At 44.5% G+C, this 19314-nt stretch overlaps 2 protein-coding genes across 3 annotated transcripts in view; one reads left to right on the plus strand and one right to left on the minus strand.

The window, feature by feature from the left end:
• The window catches only part of LOC146359238 (uncharacterized), a 37522-nt gene extending 27228 nt beyond the window's left edge, over positions 1-10294 (minus strand). The window contains exon 1 of the mRNA XM_084829612.1: positions 10243-10294. Coding sequence (XP_084685738.1) covers positions 10243-10294 — 52 coding nt within the window. The remainder of the gene's footprint in view (positions 1-10242) is intronic.
• ADGRB3 (adhesion G protein-coupled receptor B3) overlaps positions 1-19314 on the plus strand; it is a 703006-nt gene that overhangs the window by 164677 nt on the left and 519015 nt on the right. Inside the window, exon 10 of one of the 2 annotated variants that reach the window (XM_084826875.1) lies at positions 14073-14094. The exons of the other annotated variant lie outside the window; for it this stretch is intronic. Within the exon in view, the coding sequence (XP_084683001.1) occupies positions 14073-14094 (22 nt within the window). The remainder of the gene's footprint in view (positions 1-14072; positions 14095-19314) is intronic. 2 annotated transcript variants of the gene reach the window in all.

A 19314-nucleotide genomic window follows, 5' to 3' on the forward strand; every position in this document is an offset into this window, starting at 1 on the left:
CATCACAGCTTTTTGCGTTGGTAAAGCTCTGGGGAGATAATCCTGGAATCCAGCCCCCCCACTATCTCAAGGGGGGTACTTTTCTCCAAGATGTTGTCCAGCTGCTGCCTTGCCCCCCCTTTAATTCCAGGGGGAGATGAAAAGTTTCAACCTTTTAAAAAGCTGTTTGAGAAAGCTCCCACAGGAGAACCTGTGGGAAGCTGCCAGAGCGACATCGGTTCCAACTGGAAGTCCTTTTCAGGTGGTTTCTTAAGTGGGTAGGGAGGATCATCAGTGAAAATTGGGTGGCCAAATTTGCCTAAAGGAAGTGCTTTTTTTTTCTTTTTTTTTTACTAAAGCAAGCCACCGTTGGATACAACCCTATGTCCCAATGTAATTTGGATCTGAAGTGACACGTATGATTGACAATACCCTATGCATTGTTCAGTGGGGAGAGGAAATTTTAATTTAACAGAATGTATTTATTGTCTCTATTTGAACTATTTGCTTCATAATTGTTATATTCTTCTCTCTCTCATAATCATAATTGTGATTATAATTCTCCTCCCCCCACCTCGCTCTCGTTCTGACTGTTTTTACATTTAAATACAACATGAATGTTTTTATATGTAGGTTTTAAAATGTTCACCTATCAACAAAAAACAAACATGATGTTTGTTTGGGGTTTTTTTAATGAAATTTATTCAGGCATTCAACAGTGCTTCTGTACGGAAAGATATCCAGTGCCATGAATGATAACATTCTGTGTTTCTTGAATAAATGAATAAGGTTAAGCAGAACTTTACTTTCTATCCATTCTGATTGAAAAGGCCTACTCGGGGCCCAAGATCAGCACAAGTTTCTGTTAGCTTTTTCTGGGATATCATTCAGTCTGTCTAAAAATAGGGCACAGAGAAAGCAGCTCAGTATTCTTAGTTTCTTGCTCGTATTGGGAAGCCATTGTTGCCAGACCACCAACTGAGTTAGTGTACTCTCAAGAGAATGTAATTAAAGCATTTGTGTTATTCAGAAATGTTCAGGTAAGATACCCGCCTTTTCTTTTATATCATGTAAAAAGGATTTGATATGTACTCAGTTCAAATTTACTTCTTGGTATTACTTTGCTGAATGAATATGAACTTGAGCACACTCTGGGAGAGAGCAGAGGACAGGAAGGCCTGGCATGCTATGGTCCATGGGGTCACGAAGAGTTGGACACGACTTAACAACTGAACAACAACAACAACAACAACAATTACTTTGCTGTAACTTGTAAAAAGAAGAAGCCCTATAAGGTGTTAAAACTTGGGGCCAAACTAGAAGTGACACTAAATGATTAATTCTAGACCTTGTCAGATTTTTCCCCTCATCTAAAACCAGGCACAGGCGTTTTAATTGGGATCATAGGCATGCTGGGAGAGGTTTAGCTCACCACTTCCCAGCTATGATCCTGACGAAAATCCGCCCTTGCACATTGCTATTGGCCATAGGCAGGGAATGTGTGGGGGGGACTCTCATTGTCGCCAACTGGAACTTTTCTCCAGGGCTAATCACAATACATTGTTCATTTGTGTGTGCATGCGCGGGGTGTGATTTTTGTTGGGATTGCAGATGGGGAGGGAATGGTTAAACCTACCTTCTCTGTGTACTGTGGTCTCAATGAACACCCACTGTCCCTGCATGCTTACTATTACAGCACTACAAAGCAGAAAAGACAGGATCCCCAATTACAACTCAACAAAAACACACAAGTTGCAAGGGACCTTATATAACATATTAAGTGCAGTTCTAGAAAGGAAATGCATTTATAGTGGTTTATGAATATGTGTATAAACAAATAAGGCACAGTTGATTATCCACACCAAATTACAGAGGAAGTCAATATTTCCAATGCATATACACCATATCAAACATACCAATATCATATCAAAGATATCAATCAAATCAAACATGTTTGAGATCATACTGATATGTTTGACATGATGTATATGCATTGGAATTGATTGATACAAGGAGTGGAATTTGGGGAGAAAAATAGGTGGGGGAAAACCTTAAATCACCCCTCCTGGAGTGACATGGCCCTGATCTGAATTGACCCTAACTTACTCTGAAGTAAAGAAACCCGTCATGCACAGCCCAGCTATGGGTCATTAGAAGAATGTTTAGCTTGCCTCTTAGGCCCTTTGAATCTCCAGTGATGGATCTTCAGGGTTTTTAACAGCAGTGCAGGCTCCAGGCTTTTGAGGGTCCTTGGGCAAAATTCCCTCAATGGCCCCCCTCCCTTAGTGAGTCTGCCTTCTCAGTGCCATTGTCAGCAGCTGCTATTGCTCCTCATTCTCTTTCTCATCATTGCTCGTAGTTGCTTGCTTGACAGACAGTGAGCCAGTGAGCAAGAAGACAGTGGCATCTGTTGCTCCTCCTTCTCACCACCATTGTTGTCTGGCTCAGAACAAGAGGCAGGTGAACAAGCATGATGCAATGGGGGAGAGGAGGAGCAAGTCCAGGCGGCTCTTGTCAGTGGGCTGCTGCTGGGATGTGGGCCCTTGGCAGGTGCCTGGCCCTGCCTACACTTGACACAGGCCCTGCTTAGCAGTTATAAGAACCCTCTTTGTATTCATCAAAGCTCCTCCATGTCAAGAGTTGAGGGCCAGCTCAAACGTTATGGACCCTATGTGCAGGAAGAAAAATGATTGGTTAAAGTTACCAATGTTTTGTTCTAGAAAGCAAATGACTAGGATTAGACAGACTGAATCAGAAGGAGTCCTTTTGATTCCTTATACTGTCAGCAGCCTCTGTTTTCCAGGCCAACTTTCTATAAGAGGGAAGCCCCCCCAACAAAGGATGGGGAGCCCCTTTGGTTCCCTTCCATGTGCTCCAGTGCCACTTTGTGACCAAATCTATACCATGATTATGGCTCCTAAGAAGGAATCAGGAAAGCATATTCCCTAGGCAGAGAGAGGGAATGGCTATCGACCTCAAAATTGGATTTACCACCTAAGATTTGAAATGTCATATGCAAGATAGAATGTTTAGCCAGAACTGCAATACCATAATATTTTCTTTTTATACTATCCTATCTTGTCAGTATTTTACTTTAAAAGCTCACTTTGCCCTCTAGTTGCATGGGATGACACCTCAAATCCTACCAGAAAAATATTCAACAAGCAGTGGGGGGAATCTAGCCATAGTAATTGATGGCAATGTAGTTCTTGGTGCCCTATTAAGCTCAGGTGAATCAGTTCTGGTAGATAGTACAGGAAATTGGCTTATCTGACAGGTGCTGGTAATTAGAAAGGAGTGTGTGTTCCTTTCTGTACCCCAATTGTACCACACAGTGTTGGTTTTCATACTTTTTTCATGTTACTGTACCAGCCTGTAATGTGAAAAAATATCAGAGGCATGATAGGTAGACGTGAGGGCACAGGGACACTGGCAGTAGGAAGGCAGTGGCAGCAGTAAGTCTGATGCAGAATGCCTTGTAGCTAATGTGTGGTTATTGGGGAAAATATTATGGGATCTTAGTTATCTTGAGGCAACTTCATTCTGAACAAATGTTCTTATTGCCCATGTGTGTTCTCTCCCTTCACCTTCCTTTTCATTTTTTTTTTTAAAAATTGCTTAGAAACACTGTTTGTATACTTTGGGATGGTCATGGTAAAGGTTAATTAGTTTGTAAACAATTGTTTTAACAAATCAGTTTGAGAAAGAACAAGTTCACAGTGATGTGTTCTGCCTTGCTAACATTTTTCCCTCCTAGCAATAACAAGTCCTATCTTTCCCTTTAAAGCTGTTGGAGTTTTTTTTTTTCTTAATACTTCTGGTGGTTAATGATTATGTGGGGGTCAAGAGGAAGACCTAATATATGAATCATGCAACGTTGTGATTGTAGTATTGACGTTATCAACATCTTCAAAGCTTTGTCTCCAAGTTCAATCATGTTTTTTTTTTCCTTTTTGTTACTTGGAGGCTGAAATGTGATTTAGTTCTTATTACCTTTAACGTACAATCCCCTTCCATGCTGTACAGTATGAACCTTTCTACATGAGGCATTTATTGTGTGCTCATCATTCCCTACTTATGGTTGTTTACAGGTTCTTTAGATGGCATCATGGCCCTCCAGTTTTGCTTCTGTTTTTAAACAGCACTTTTGGTGAGTTTTTTTAGAACAGGGAAAATGTAGCATTATTTGTGAAAATGATGAAACCATTTTCCCACTTGTGTAATTGCACTACTCCACTATACCATAGTGCCACCTAGGGGTTATGTAGTGGAAATGCAGGAAGTGTTCTTCGTGTTGTGCTTGGATCTCAATTCTGTGACAAAACCGAAAGGAGATACAGCAGATTAACAACTTCATGTAGAAAAGCTCTACATAGCTATACCATATCAGTGAATGGTTAGTGATAATTCCATATTGTACCTGTTTAATGAAGACAAACACACAGGCTTTCTCTGTGTGTTTATTGGCTTGCTTGCAAGCACAGTGAGGCATTTGCTTTCTTTGTCCAATACAGGGTCCCCTGCATTATATAAGCAACGTGCTGCTGTCCAGATGCTTTAGATGGAAATTTCCATAACCCCTGACCATTGGCCATGCTAGCTGGGTCTTATGGGAGTTCTTGTTCAAGACATTTGGAGGGTACCAGGTTACCTATCCCTGATCAAGACTGTAGAGAGCTCCTGCCTGGGAGAGGCCACAGGACTGACCATACTGTATAACTACATTGTCAGATAAATGTCCCTGGTTTGCAGTGTGTATGATAATAATATCATTTGCTTTCCTCTAAACCAAAAGGAAACCAAAAAGAGTTGGGGAAACTATGACAAGATGTCAAATGATAACACAAAGGCACGAATCCAACACTCGGTGGGGTTATACTGCTTAGACATGCTTCCTAATTGAGAAGATGATGTAGCTCTAAGCCAATTTCAGGCCATAACACACATCCATTTATCTCAATGAGATTTATGGTGTGTAGCAAAGTGGATCATAATGGGAAACTTTGCTTGGATTCAATCCAGGAAGTACATGTGTTTTTCAAAATATGCTTGCATGATGATTCAGGTCTGCAGGGAGGTTCATTTAAACCAATGACCGAATATCCACATATCTCCAAGACTATGGGAGGCTGGAGATATGCTCACAAATAAACGGATGGGGCTTTGCACACCCTTAACAGATACCCAAATATGTGGCAGGTGCACAGTGCTGCTTGCATGAGCACGGGTTAGGACCTGAGACCTCTATGTTATGAACCAATACTGGAGATAAGGCCCAAGCAAGCCAAAAACAGTGACTGGAGCAGGCAACAAGTGGTATCAGTGTTGAGCCAAGATGGTTGGTAGAAAGATTCACCTGAGGGCAATGGACAGGAATAGGAAAGTGGAGGCTGAAGAGAGACAAGGAAAGAATTGAAGCCAGGTACATGAGGGCAAGGAGCCATGGGGATGGGCAGCAGTCACAGAGTTCATGCAAGAAGGCATCAGTGCTGAAAGAGTCACCTGTTGCTCAAACAAGCTGCAGGCTGCTTCTGGCAGGAGTCAGCAAATGCCAATTGGCTGTCCCCAGGGTGGAGCCATGAAAAGTGGCAGTGCTGCTTATCAGAGCTGCCTGATGGAAAAGCCTGTAACCCAGACTCGACCCCACCCCCATATGGTGCCCTCCAGCTGTTTTTAACTACAACTCTCTGCATTCCTGGATATTGGCCAAGCTTGCTGGGGTTCTTGGGAGTTGTCCAGAAGTCCAAAACATCTGGAATGCACTAAATTGGGGAAGGCTCCTATAGCCTAGGCCTAAAGAGAGAAGTGGAACTCACAGAGGCCTCTAAGGGCAAGATTCTCTGTTAAAATTCTGCTATCTGGACAGATCAGGGCCAGAACATATTGCTGGGTCACTAACCATGCCTACAGGTGCCTCAGGAAGGCTTCCTTTTGGAGGAAAGCTTGGCTTCCAACAACCCAGACATCTTTTTCTCTATTCCCCAGAATGCCTCTAGGCCCCATATGAAAGAAAAGGCAGAGAGCAGGGCAGGGCAGCCAAACTGCCTTTAAAAGTAAATGGACCCTCTGCTGCCTGGTAAGCTTAGGAAGGCTGGAAGGTTAGTAGGGAACATCCTGGAGAGGTGTTTGTTGTTTTTAATTGGTTGGGTGTGTAGGTAGGAGTTTTGTATTTTGTGTGTGTGTGTGTGTGTGTGTGTGTGTGTTGGGGAGGATGGATGCGCATGTTGCCTGTGCTTGTGCAGGTTGCTTCCTGGGTGTGAGGTTTATGTGGGATGTTTTGTTTGGAGTTGGGCAAAGACAATTGCTGCCTGGGTGTGTGTTTGTGCATGGGGTGAGTATTACTTTTTTGAGCATTACCATCAGATACGCAGTTTGGCATTTGGAGCTCAGGTCCATTCTCGGCCTTGTACTCAGTTTCTTGGGGAAGTTCCTTGTCTCAGCTCTGCAGTTTTCCTTCTAGGAAATAGCCACTTGGTTGTGTTATGTGGGGTGATGAGACTTAACATTTGGGGTTCAGATCCACCCTGTGCCTTGTATTCAGTTTCCTGGGAAAGTAACTTGTCTTTTATGGCCAGCGAGGCTGCCATGGTTGCCATCTTGTGGTGGTGCCCACAGTGGTTTCTCATATTTCAAAATGTGCCCATAGGCTCCAGAATGCTAGGGGGCCCTGACCACAGTACGTTTTCCATAAAGTTTCTTCCTGATTTGTTTCTATTATTTACTTTTCCCCTTCAAATTTTATGTTGTTATAATGCAGTTAAGTGTTGCACTGCTGCTAGGCGTTTAAAATAACTATAGATTGAACTAATATTATATTTCATATAGAATAGCATCTCAAAGCTTTTCTTAGAATCATAGATTAGTAGGGTTGGAAGGGGCCTACAAGACCACTGAGTCCAACCCCATGCTCCATGCAGGAATCCAAGTCAAAGCAACCCTGACAAGTAGCTGTCCAGCCTCATCTTGAATGCCTCCAGTGTGGGAGAGCCCACCACCTCCCTAGGTAATTGGTTCCATTGTCATATTGCTCTAACAGTCAGGAGGTTTTTCCTGATGTTCAGCTGGAATTCGGCTTCCTGTAACTTGAGCCCATTATTCCATGTCCTGCGCTCTGGCATGATCAAGAAGAAATCCTGGCCTTCCTCTGTGTGACAACCTTTCAAGTACTTGAAGAGCGCTATCATATCTCCCTTCGGTCTTCTCTTCTCAAGGTTAAACATGCCCAGTTCGTTCAGTCTCTCCTCATAGGGCTTTGTTTCCAGTCCCCTGATCATCTTTGTTGCCCTCCTCTGAAACCCCCCCCCCCCCATATGTCTGCATCCTTCTTAAAGTGTGGTGCCCAGAACTGGACACAGTACTCCAGATGGGGCCTGTGCCAAGAAGAGGGGAACTAGTACTTCACAAGATTTGGAAGCTATATTTCTATTAATGCAGCCCAAAATAGCACTTGCTGTTTTTGCAGCCACATCACGTTGTTGGCTGATATTCAGCTTGTGATCTACAACAATTCCAAGATACTTTTTGCTTGAAGTGTTGTTGAGCCAAGTATCCCCCATCTTGTAATTGTGCATTTGATTTCTTTTTCCTAGGTGCAGAACGTGGCATTTATCCCTATTAAATTTCATTCTGTTGTTTTCTGCCCAGCACTCCAGGCTATCAACATCACTTTGAATTTTCTTTCTGTCTTCCAAGGTATCAGCTATCCCACCCAATTTTGTGTCATCTGCAAATGTGATCAGCATTCCCTGCACCTCCTCCTCCAAGTCATTAATAAAAATGTTGAAGAGCACTGGGACATCTGGCCACGGGGCAGCCTGCAGGGACGCAAATGGCAGCTGCCGTAGCCGCCACCATTTGCGTCCCTGTATTTTGCCATGATATGCGTCTAAAATATTTACGTAGCCTATCATGGCAAGCCAAAAAAGAACAGCGGACGCAAATGGCGGCAACTATGGCGGCTGCCATTTGCGTTCCCTTTTTTCGCCATTTTAGCCTACATAAATATTTACGTAGGCTATTACGGCAAGGAAAAAAAGGAACGCAAATAGAGCCCACTACGCCATTTGCATTCCCCCTTTTTTTTCGCCGTAATAGCCTATGCAAATATCTAAAACGGCAAAAAAAAGGAACACAAATGGCGGCCACCGTAGCTGCCGCCATTTGCGTCCACTGTTTGTTTGGGTTTTTTTGCTTGCCATGATAGGCTATGTAAATACTTACGTAGCCTATCATGGCCTCCGCAGGGACGCAAATGGCATCCCTGTGTTAGCTGTGATAGGCTACGTAATTATTTATGTAGCCTATCACGGGTATGATGAGGAAGCGAATGGCAGCCGCAGATGCGGCCGCCATTCACAAGTCAGCGCAGACGACAGCAGGTAAGTGCTCCGTTTCGCACGGTTTTCATGGGGGGGCGGGGGCTTCGTTCCACCACGGATTTCGGGGGGCCGAATGCACTGGCATTCGGCCTCACTGAGATCCATGGCGCAATTCTCTGACATCCCTAGGTGGGGAGCACGGTTTTCTTGACTCTGAGCTTATGCCCCCCCCCAGATGTTGTCTGGTGGGCATCGGATTGCAATAACAACAACAACAACAACACATTTGCCAGTTCTTGGATTAAATATTGCACAGTAAATGTAATTTTATTTATTTATATCCTACCTTTCCATTAAAACAGTGCTTAGCAATAAAATACAGATAAAATAACAAAGTCATAATGAAAAACTCATCAAATAAAAGCATATCAATATTTTTTTTTTTGGCGGGGGGGGGGGGAATAACACTACCCACCAGATTGAAAACTATTTCAGCAGCAAAGCAGCTTAGACACCAAAAGCTGTTTGAATAAAAATGTTTTTGCTGGTGGAAGGATATATGTTACATTATGTTTTTTGTTATTTTTTTCCAGGAAGCATAGATGGAGCACCTGTTGATGCTAATTGTTCTAGTCTAGCAATGGAATACAGAGTAGGCTGACAATCTGCGTTATGAGCAAATGCATATTTTAAAATGTTAATTATGTGATACCATCTTGTAATAAATGGTAGAAAACAGAATTGAGTAAATTGCTAAACTAATTGTTGATCATTCGCTCTGCATGTGTGTGTGAGTGGGGGGCAGAGTTTAGTGAGATGTCTTTAATAAATATCGTGTTTTCTAATAAAGTGAAGTTATGAGGGTATGTAAAAGAAACACAAGGTATAACAAATATCTGGTAGTTAAATTTCAAATAGTAGAAAATACTGCTTTAATGGGATGAGAATAATTACATGCTGCTGGTAAGAGATTTTACAGCAAAAGCTTTACCGTAAGCTAAAGCACTCAGAAAAACAGACACATTACAGCTTAAGATGCAAATAAATCAGATATCCTAAAGTGATATAAGACACATTATGGATGAGACCCACTTGTTCAAAATGAATAAAACACTGTGGAATAATTCACTACAAAAGAGATACACACTGTCAGTTACAGCTAACTGTGGAACAAGTATGGGGTAACAATAGGGACATAAATGGGTAGCCAAGTCAAGAATTTGGGGCAATGCTCTTATTTATTTATTTATTTATTTATTTATTTATTTATTTACAGCATTTTTACCCAGCTCTTCTGCCTGAAAGGCTCCTAGAGCAGCTTACATAAGACCAACAAAGGCAAGACAGTCCCTGCCTGCAGGCTTACAGTCTAAAAGAAGTGACACAAATGGGGGTGGGGAAAGGTTGAGGCGGGAAAAGGAAAACAAGCAGGCATCCATTCTTATAATGGATCAGCTGGAAGCAATAGCAGAGCCAAACAGAGGAGTTATGGGAGAAGGGGAGTCAAATGGAGCTGATTGCTCAGCTATTTGACCCAAACTAGACTTTTTTCCCTGCACAATTCTTCCCTGTGCACCTCTTCCTCCGTTTTCGTCCCTTTCCTCTGTTGTCCCCCATCTACTGAATAAGCCCAAATAACCATTGGGTAATAAAGTATCTCCTGTACCATAAATGCTATTTCAGTATATGGGCTCCTTCACATGGGGCTTTTATCCTGCTATGGAGATTGCTTATTCACAGAAGTTTGCGGGTCCTGTACACGATGCAGCCCTCCTCCCGGGAACCTCCCGCTTTTTGTGAGCTCTATTGCGTTGTTTTTCATGATGAGGAAAGTCTGGGATTTTTAGGGATGTCAGAGAATTCTGCCATGGATTTCCGAAATCCATGGCGGAACGAAGCCCCCCACCCCCCACCCCACAAAAGGCGCGCGAAATGGAGCACTTACCTGCTGCTGTCCGCGCTAACTTGCGAATAGCGGCCGCATCTGCGGGGGCCATTCACTTCCTCATGATAGCTGTGATAGGCTACGTAAATAATTATGTAGCCTATCATGGCTAACTCAGGGACGCCATTTGCATCCCTGTAGAAGCCGTTATAGGCTACATAAGTATTTACGTAGCCTATCATGGCAAAAAAAACAAAACAGCGGACGCAAATGGCGGTGGCTACAGCGGCTGCCATTTGTGTTCCCTTTTTTTTGTCGTTTTAGCCTACGTAAATATTTAGGCTACGTAAATATTTATGATGGCTAAAATGGCAAAAAAAAAAAGGGAACGCAAATGGCGGCGGCTACAGCAGATGCCATTTGCATCCCTGCAGGCTGCCCAGCGGCCGGATGTCCGGCTGCGGGCGGCCCCGGCTGGCGGCTCTGCGGAATCTCCGCAGAGCGGAGCTGGCCAGAGAGAATTTCGGAGGGAGGGATGGCATGCCTCCCTCCCACTGTGAATGTCACCCTTCAAAAAGATAAGTGACTTTCGTACATTCCTAGGGATTTTCCTTCCTCCCACCATGGAGTCAATGTAAATGAGAGTAGACTGTTTAAATGAGAGTATACTGTTTTATTGTAGGGATGGCGGAGAATTCCGCCACGGACTGCAGTGAGGTGGGATTCTTTAGAATCTGGCCCCCCGGAGTCCATGGCGGAATGGCCTCCCCCACCCTGCCATCCCACAGATTCCCCCCAGGACGGACCTACCTGGTGGCGTTTGCGGTGGCAGCTCTGGCGGCAGATGAAGCAGCGACTCCGGCTGCTGCCAGGCTGCTGCGGCCGCAAATGGTGGCCGTCATAGTGGCCGCCATTTGCGTCCCTACGCTGGCCTGTGATAGGCTATGTATATATTTACGTAGCCTATCATGGCTAAAGCAGGGATGCAAATGGCGTCCCCTACGTAAATATATACATAGCCTACACAGGACGCCATTTGTGTCCGCATCAGCCCGGCAGCGGCTGCAGGCCCCGCTGCGGGTTGGCCCGGCCAGCAGCTCCGCAGACTGGCTGCGGAGCAGAGCTGGCCAGACAGGATTCCAGGGGGGAGGAACAGATCGCCTCCCCCTCCCCGTCGAGGATTCCGGGGGGAGGAATGGATCGCTTCCCCCCACCTACGGACCCCAGCGAAGCCAGGTAAGCGGGTTTTCGTACACCCCTACTTTATTGATTTTTTAAAAAAAAAACCAGTGCCACCTAGTGGCTTTGTAATGAAACATATAGACCTTATCAAGAAGTTTAGCTTAAAAAAAAAAAAAGCCACGTGGAAAGGACCTGATCCAATCCCACAAAGATTCCGGAAGCAGAACCCCGGGTAAATTGCAGGATTTTTAGCCTTGTGTGATGAAGCCCTATGACATGGATATAATACTGGATAAATCTCTCTTCAGCATTTGTCACTGCCTATTATTAGAAGCTGGCATATTAAGGAATTGCTCGCTCTGGCTCTGGGATGACCACTGTAAGCCTGTTCCTTCAGCTGGGTATTAACTATTTGGTGGAATGGGGAATGCCGTTTTATTTGGGAAGGGGGTTAAAAAACCTGATTTCCCTGTGTACCTTAGGACCCCCCTCCCCAGTGTACAAGAACGCCTGCTCTTTCTATGCCCATCTGCATACTTCCTCTCCACCCACTTTACTAATATGGGGAGCCATACATCTTTGAGAGACACTAGTACTACAATGGTGGTGCTGCATATTGCATTGAATACTCATGTGAGCTCATACCATCTCCCAACGTAAATATGAGATCTGATAATGTCCAGGCACAACAATTAACTGTTCCATCCACCTAACCCCTTCTATATCCTTTTATTAGGAAACCCTTGCTACAAATATGTATTAATTTAATGTGCAACTTTACTAAGAGCTTTTCTACATGAGACTGTTAATCCGCTGTATCTACTTTGGATTTCATTACAGAACTGAGATCCAAGCACTACATGAAGAGCATTTCCTTTCTGGCTATTCTGCTGCATGAGCTCTAGATGGCACTGTGGTATAGTGCAATTACACAAGTGGACAAGCATTTGCTTTTGCTTTCACGAATAATACTGCATTTCCCCCTGCTCTTACCCCCCCCCCGCAGCAAGTACTGTTTAAAAATGGAAGTGAAACTGGAGTCATCATCTAAAGAACCCATAAACAACCATGAGTATGGAATGACAAGTGCACAATAAATGCCTTGTGTAGAAAAGCTCTAAGAATATGTGAGCTGTTAACATGTTCTCAATGCTTTTAGAAACATATACATAATGTTATGAGTGAAAAGCAGCTCACTCACTTGACATAACTACAGATGTTATACATTAGTCACATCATGGTTCAACTCACTTTTGGAAAGTTTGCATTGATATCCTCAGCTGTGATTTGGGTCCATTGTGGAATGCTCATATGACCTATTCACGATGAAGGAATTGCCAATCTAGATTTTAATTACCCGTGGATATTAATTTTGAAGAAAGGGGTGGTTTGAAAAGCAGAAAGAAATCATATTCAATAAGCTTTATTATAATTAGGTGGCCAATTAAAAAAAAACACCCTTACACTGGAGATATCCTCTTGTCTTAATATAATACATTCCTTTAATACATTGTGGGTGGCTTTAATGGGACTACAGTAGTGCAAACCGCCATTGAATCACTCACTTATATTAACAAAGCAAAGCAAAATGTCTCGTCTAAGGTGACTGCATAGTGCATGGAGCAATTAAGATTCAATTGCACAGCTTATTTATTTAGGACAATACTGCTTTCTTTACTTTATGAATTAGTCCAAGTACAGATTTCTACTGCAGCAAGCTATGGCTGGCTGCAACACTTCCTCACTAGCCCTTTTAAGCCTCCCAGCTTCTGAAGCCTTCTGGGGTGGATGTTTTCATGGCTGGGATTTGCCTGGAGGTGATTGTTTAAGAAAAGTGTACACCCCGAAATTATTTGTTTTTAACTACAAAGAATGCATGAAGTGACTGGGGGAAACTCTGATCTGCAGATCCAGTTTGTGCGTTCCAAAAAGACAGCTTGTTTCTTCTGGCATGTTTGATCGTAAATGTTTCTAGAAGGCATGAATGTAAAAGAAATTCAAAGTCACAGGGGTCAAAAACACTATAATCCATTGTGAGTCATTTGCAACTGATATTTAGGAGTGCCAATCCATCATTTTTTTAAAAAATGACATGAAGTTTTAAATTTTTATTTTGAGTTATTTGCTAGAAATGCCATCCCTTGTCTGCCTCCCCCTGCCATCCATTGTTTCAGTGATAGACAGTTCTTATATTTGTGTATCACCCTTCCATAGAGCAGCCAGAAACCCAATGGGCTCCTCCTGGACCCACCAAGGCCCTGCCCATGGGCCAGTCTTTTAATTTCAAAACTGGAAATCCTTTTAATGTTTGATTTCCACTTCATTCTTTAGCTAATCCCTCTCTTTTCAAAATGCTGTCAGTACTAAAAGTGAATATTTGTGAATTTACTTTCTTTGAACCCCCATTGCTACTTTTTGTATAAACAGTCATTTTATGATGGCTCCTTCCAGAACTGAAAAATGGCTGCTCACAGTGTCAGGCAATGAAAAATGAATGTGACTGAGTAAATTGATTTTATTGGAACAAAGCACTTCTATGCATTCTGTATCTAATGTAAATTATTCATGATAACTGGCATGCAAGAGTAACACTCATGTCTAAAGTTACATGAGAAAGTCATGTGAGAATTACAGTATGTAAGATTTATGTCTGACATTTCATTTGTGCCTCACATCTGTTACTTCATTGTGGAAGGAAACAGCAAAAGGCAACAAGAGACTTTACATCTTGTTGAAAAGGAACTGGGTGATGGGGAGAACTCTGTGCAGTTACTATTTTGTCCTTCCTTCCTTCCTTCCTTCCTTCCTTCCTTCCTTCCTTCCTTCTGTCCTTCCTCCACATGCATGCAGTGTAGTCAGGGGACTTACTGGGTTCTCTCTGGCTGTGATGCTGCATAGTTTTTCCTGAGTCAATAGCAAAATCTATGAGCAACCATCATATTCCTGTACCATATTGAAGAAAAATGGCACCATATTGCAGAGGATGTACCTGAGATAAGACCCATAGATGGCTAGATGGAGACATGTATCAGCTATAGAAATTGCCTGCCAGTGTGCCACCGTGTGCCTTTAGAAATGTGAGAATATGGCCCAAAGAGATGGCAATGAGACATAGATTAAAAGGGTGCAGCCCCAACTTTTTCTGGAATATCTTTGCAGCTGTGTTTCTACATCCTGGAATGCTGACTGGATTTTTCAGTTCTTCCTGCCTTCATTAGTTCTCCATAAATAGAATCCTGCAGTTCAGTCAGAGTCAAAGAGGAATTGGCAAGCATGCATCCTACAGAGGTAAACACAAAAAAATTCAGTTTTATAACAACCATGATTTATTGAACAAAGATATCTTGCCCATTTTTCTTTGCTTCTTGTTTCAACATTTGGTTTAGTCCCCAAGCCGAAAAGTGTACCTGAATGTCTAATTGTAGCTCCTCCACGTAGGAATGCAGATAAAATCCTGGTTTTCACACTGGTATTGATCAAAAGGGCCTATAAAAACTGAAAGTTTGGAAAACCCGCCATAACAAAATGTTAGATATCAACTGCGTATTCTCACAACTACTTTGTGCTACCAAGTTCAGCCTTCCCCAGACTGGCGCCCTGCAAATCTTCTTGGGCTACAACTCTCATCAGCCCCAGCCAGCAAGACCAATGATCAGGGATTATGGGAACTCTAGTCAAAACATCTGAAGTGCACCAGGTTGGGGGAGGCTGACCTAGTTAATGGAATTTCTGTGGGCTAGTTAATTAGTACTTTATTAAAGTCCTCCATGGAACCCCATTGTTATAGCCCACCCTTTCCCAACCTGGTGTCCTCCAGGCATGTTGGACTGCAACTCTCATCATCCCCAGCCAGGTCGGCATATTCCCATACTGTCTGGGGGTGATGGGTTTGCAAGCCAACACATTTGGAGGGCACCAGGTTGGGGAAGGCCGTTGTAGCCAAATGGAAGAAGTAACAGGAAATGTTACTACCACCTTAAATAAGTATTGCTTTCTGGTAGCAATTTGGGTGGAGCATCGCAGCACATTTTTCAGACTCATGTGAATCACTGTCAATATGGCCATGCCTGCTCAGATATTACTTCTGTTCCGCCATACAGCTGTACGCATCAAGCTTCTCCATGCAGAAGCTGATAAAGTGCATGAACTGGCCCTAAGAATACAGTGCACATTCCAAAGAAAGATAAACCATGAACACAAAATAGGTGGACATGAACACAACGGACCCTATTTTGTGTTAGGCGAACACAAAAATAATGCTTGACTGTATTCTCGGTCCATGTTGGTTTTATGGAGGAATAGGGCTATCAGTGGTACTAATCCTGGTGGTTATATGCTACCTCCAGCATCAGAGGCAGTATGCCTATGTACACCCGTTGCTGGGGAACCTGGATGGGTGGTATGGCACTCATGTCCTACTTGTGGGTTTCCCACAGACAGCAGGTTGGCCACTGTGTGAACAGAATGCTGAACTAGATAGACCCTTGGTCTGATCCAGCAGGGCGCTTCTTATATTTTTATGCTTTTAACACAAATCAAGCCCAGTTAAGGCTTCTTAGCTGCTGTTCTCTTTTATCTCTTTTATCTTTTATATTCTTTTAAACTGTTGTGCATTTTATATTCTAACGTTTTAATATGTGCCTGGGAGGACTATTGGGCAACTCAGGGGGTGGGGGAGGTGCCACCATAACTGTGGTCACGGGCAGGGGGAGGTATGGCGTTGGGGGATTAACAGGTCAGCTGAGGAGAAGAGGGGCTAGACACCTTACAGCTGTCCCCTCTTCTGGTTCTTCCCCCAACCTGATGGTTCCTGGCAGCCTTACCAGTCTGCCCTCGGGTCTGGTGGTGCTGCTGCTGAATGCCAGGTCGGCCCAAAATAAAATCTCCCTCATCCATGATTTGATTGTGAATGAGGAGGCTGACCTGGCATGTATTACTGAGACCTGGGTGGGGGAACTGGGAGGGGTCACTCTCTCCCAGGTGTGCCCTCCTGGGTACTCGGTGCAGCACCAACACCGACTTGAGGGTCGGGGAGGGGGGGTTGCCGTGGTCTATAGGAATTCAATCTCCCTCTCCAGGCTTCCTGCTCATTCGAGTGCAGATCTTGAGTGTTTGTACCTTGTGTTGGGTACCCGGGACAGATTAGGGATTCTGTTGGTGTACTGCCCACCCCGCTGCCCATCAGATTCCCTGCCTGAGCTGACAGAGGTGGTCTCGGACTTGGTGTTGAGGGCCCCCAGGATGATGGTCCTGGGGGATCTCAACTTCCATGCCGAGGCCGCTGTATCCAGGGTGGCTCAGGACTTCATGGCTGCCATGACAACCATGGGGCTGTCCCAACATGTCATCGGCCCAACACATATAAAAGGACACACGCTTGATCTGGTTTTCTTGACTGGGCAAGAGGATGGTGATCTGAAAGTGGAGGAATTAACATCTGTCCTTTTGTCATGGTCAGATCACTTCCTGCTGAGGTTTAGACACCTGGTGGCCTTTCCCCTCTGCAAGGGTGGGGGACCTATTAAAATGGTCCGCCCCCGGAGATTAATAGATTCCGATGGATTCCAGAGGGCTCTGGGGGATTTTCCTGCTGGTATGGCTGGTGCTCCTGTCGAAGCCCAGGTCGCTCTGTGGAATGCAGAGATGACTCGGGTGGTTGACATGATCACGCCCAAGCGCCCTCTCCCTCTGAGCAGAGCCCGGCCAGCTCCTTGGTATACACCTGAGCTGACAGCAATGAAGCAAGAGGGGAGATGGCTAGAACGCAGGTGGAGGAAAACTCATGCTGAGTCTGACCGAACACAGGTAAGAGCCCACTATCGAGCCTACTCTGTGGCGGTGAGGGTGGCAAAGAGACAGTTCTTTTCCACCAGCATTGCATCTTCTCAGTGTCGTCCAGCGGAGCTTTTCTGAGTGATTCACGGCCTGTTACATTCTGGGCCAGGGAGAGAGACTGTGGAACCCTCGGTAGCACACTGTAACAAGTTTGCATGGCATTTTGAGGATAAAGTCGCTCAGATTCGTCATGAATTGGACACCACCATTAATGCAGTTCCATTGGTAGAGGCATTCAGAGCACCGACTGGTCCAGTTTTATTGGATGAGTTTCAGTTACTGAGGCCTGAGGATGCGGACAAGGTGCTTGGCCAAGTCCGATCGACCACTTGTGTGCTTGACCCTTGCCCTTCATGGCTTATTAAATCAAACAAGGAGGGGTTGTCTGGCTGGGTCCAGGAGGTTGTAAATTCCTCCTTGAGAGAGGGAATGGTGCCTGCCACTTTAAAAGAGGCAGTAATTAGACCACTCCTGAAAAAGCCTAACCTGGACCCAGAGGATGTAAACAATTATAGGCCAGTGGCCAGCATCCCCTTCCTGGGCAAGGTGCTTGAGCGGGTGGTTGTAGGACAGCTCCAGGCACTCTTGAATGAAACGGATTATCTAGATCCATTTCAATCGGGCTTCAGGCCTGGTTTTGGAATGGAAACTGCCTTTTTCGCCCTGTGGGATGACCTCTGCCAGGAGAGGGACAGGGGGAGTGCGACCCTGTTGATTCTCCTGGACCTCTCAGCAGCTTTCGATACCATCGACCATGGTATCCTTCTGGATAGGTTGTCTGGGTTAGGAGTTGGAGGCACTGCACTACAGTGGTTCCGCTCCTACTTGGATGGCCGATTCCAGAAGGTGGTGCTGGGGGATTATTGCTCTGTGCCATGGCAATTATGCCATGGAGTTCCACAGGGCTCCATTTTATCCCCCATGCTGTTTAACATCTACATGAAACCGCTGGGGGAGGTTATCCGGAGGTGTGGGCTGAGGTGCCATCAATATGCAGATGACACCCAGCTCTACCTCTCTTTCTCATCAAAACCAGGTGAGGCAGTGGCTGTTCTGAATCAGTGCCTGGGCACGGTAATGGACTGGATGAGGGCCAATAAACTGAAACTCAATCCAGACAAGACAGAGGTACTGTTAGTGGGTGGTTCGTCTGCCCAGCTAGGTGATATTCAACCTGTTCTGGAGGGGGTTGCACTCCTCCTAAAGGATCAGGTTTGTAGTTTGGGGGTGCTCTTGGATCCAGAACTGTCACTTGAGGCACAGGTGAACTCAGTGGCACGGAGCACTTTTTATCAGCTTAGGCTGGTATACCAACTACGCCCTTATCTGGACAGAGATAGCCTAGCTACAGTTATCCATGCTCTGATAACTTCTCGTCTGGATTACTGCAATGCGTTATACATGGGGCTGCCTTTGAAAACGGTCCGGAAACTTCAGCTGGTCCAAAATAGGGCAGCAAGATTGTTAACAGGGACTGGCCTGCGAGCTCATATTACACCAGTACTTTTGCAGCTGCACTGGCTGCCAGTCCATTTCCGGGCCCGATTCAAAGTGCTGGTGTTAACATTCAAAGCCCTTAACGGCTTGGGGCCAGGTTACCTGAAGGATCGCCTCCTCCCATATGTGCCTGCCCAGACCTTAAGATCATCATCAGCGGCCCTTCTCCATGAGCCCCTGCCAAAGGAAGTGAGGCAGGTGGCTACTAGGAGGAGGGCTTTTTCTGCTGTGGCACCCCGGCTCTGTAATGAGCTCCCTAGTGAGGTTCGCCTGGCGACTACATTGTATTCCTTTCGGCGCCAGGTGAAGACCTTTTTATTTTCCCAGGCATTTTAGCATTTTAGCTTTCTAAATTTTTATCTTTGCTGTTTTAAATCTGTATTTTAAACTCTTGCACTGCTGCTAGGTTTTATTGTGGTTGTATTGTTATATTGTGGTTTTAATGTTCTATATATTTTAAATTGTTTTATTGTGTGTTGTTTGGTTTTAATTTTTGTGAACCGCCCAGAGAGCTTCGGCTATTGGGCGGTATAGAAATGAAATAAATAAATAAATAAATAAATTTAGATTGAACCCATTTTAATCTCTGCCCAAAGCTCCAGGACTTTGAATACACAC

The sequence above is a fragment of the Heloderma suspectum genome, chromosome 1 (genome assembly GCF_057233095.1).
Source record: "Heloderma suspectum isolate Gila_16-S chromosome 1, 16-S_ref, whole genome shotgun sequence".
NCBI classification, from domain to species: Eukaryota; Metazoa; Chordata; class Lepidosauria; order Squamata; family Helodermatidae; genus Heloderma; species Heloderma suspectum.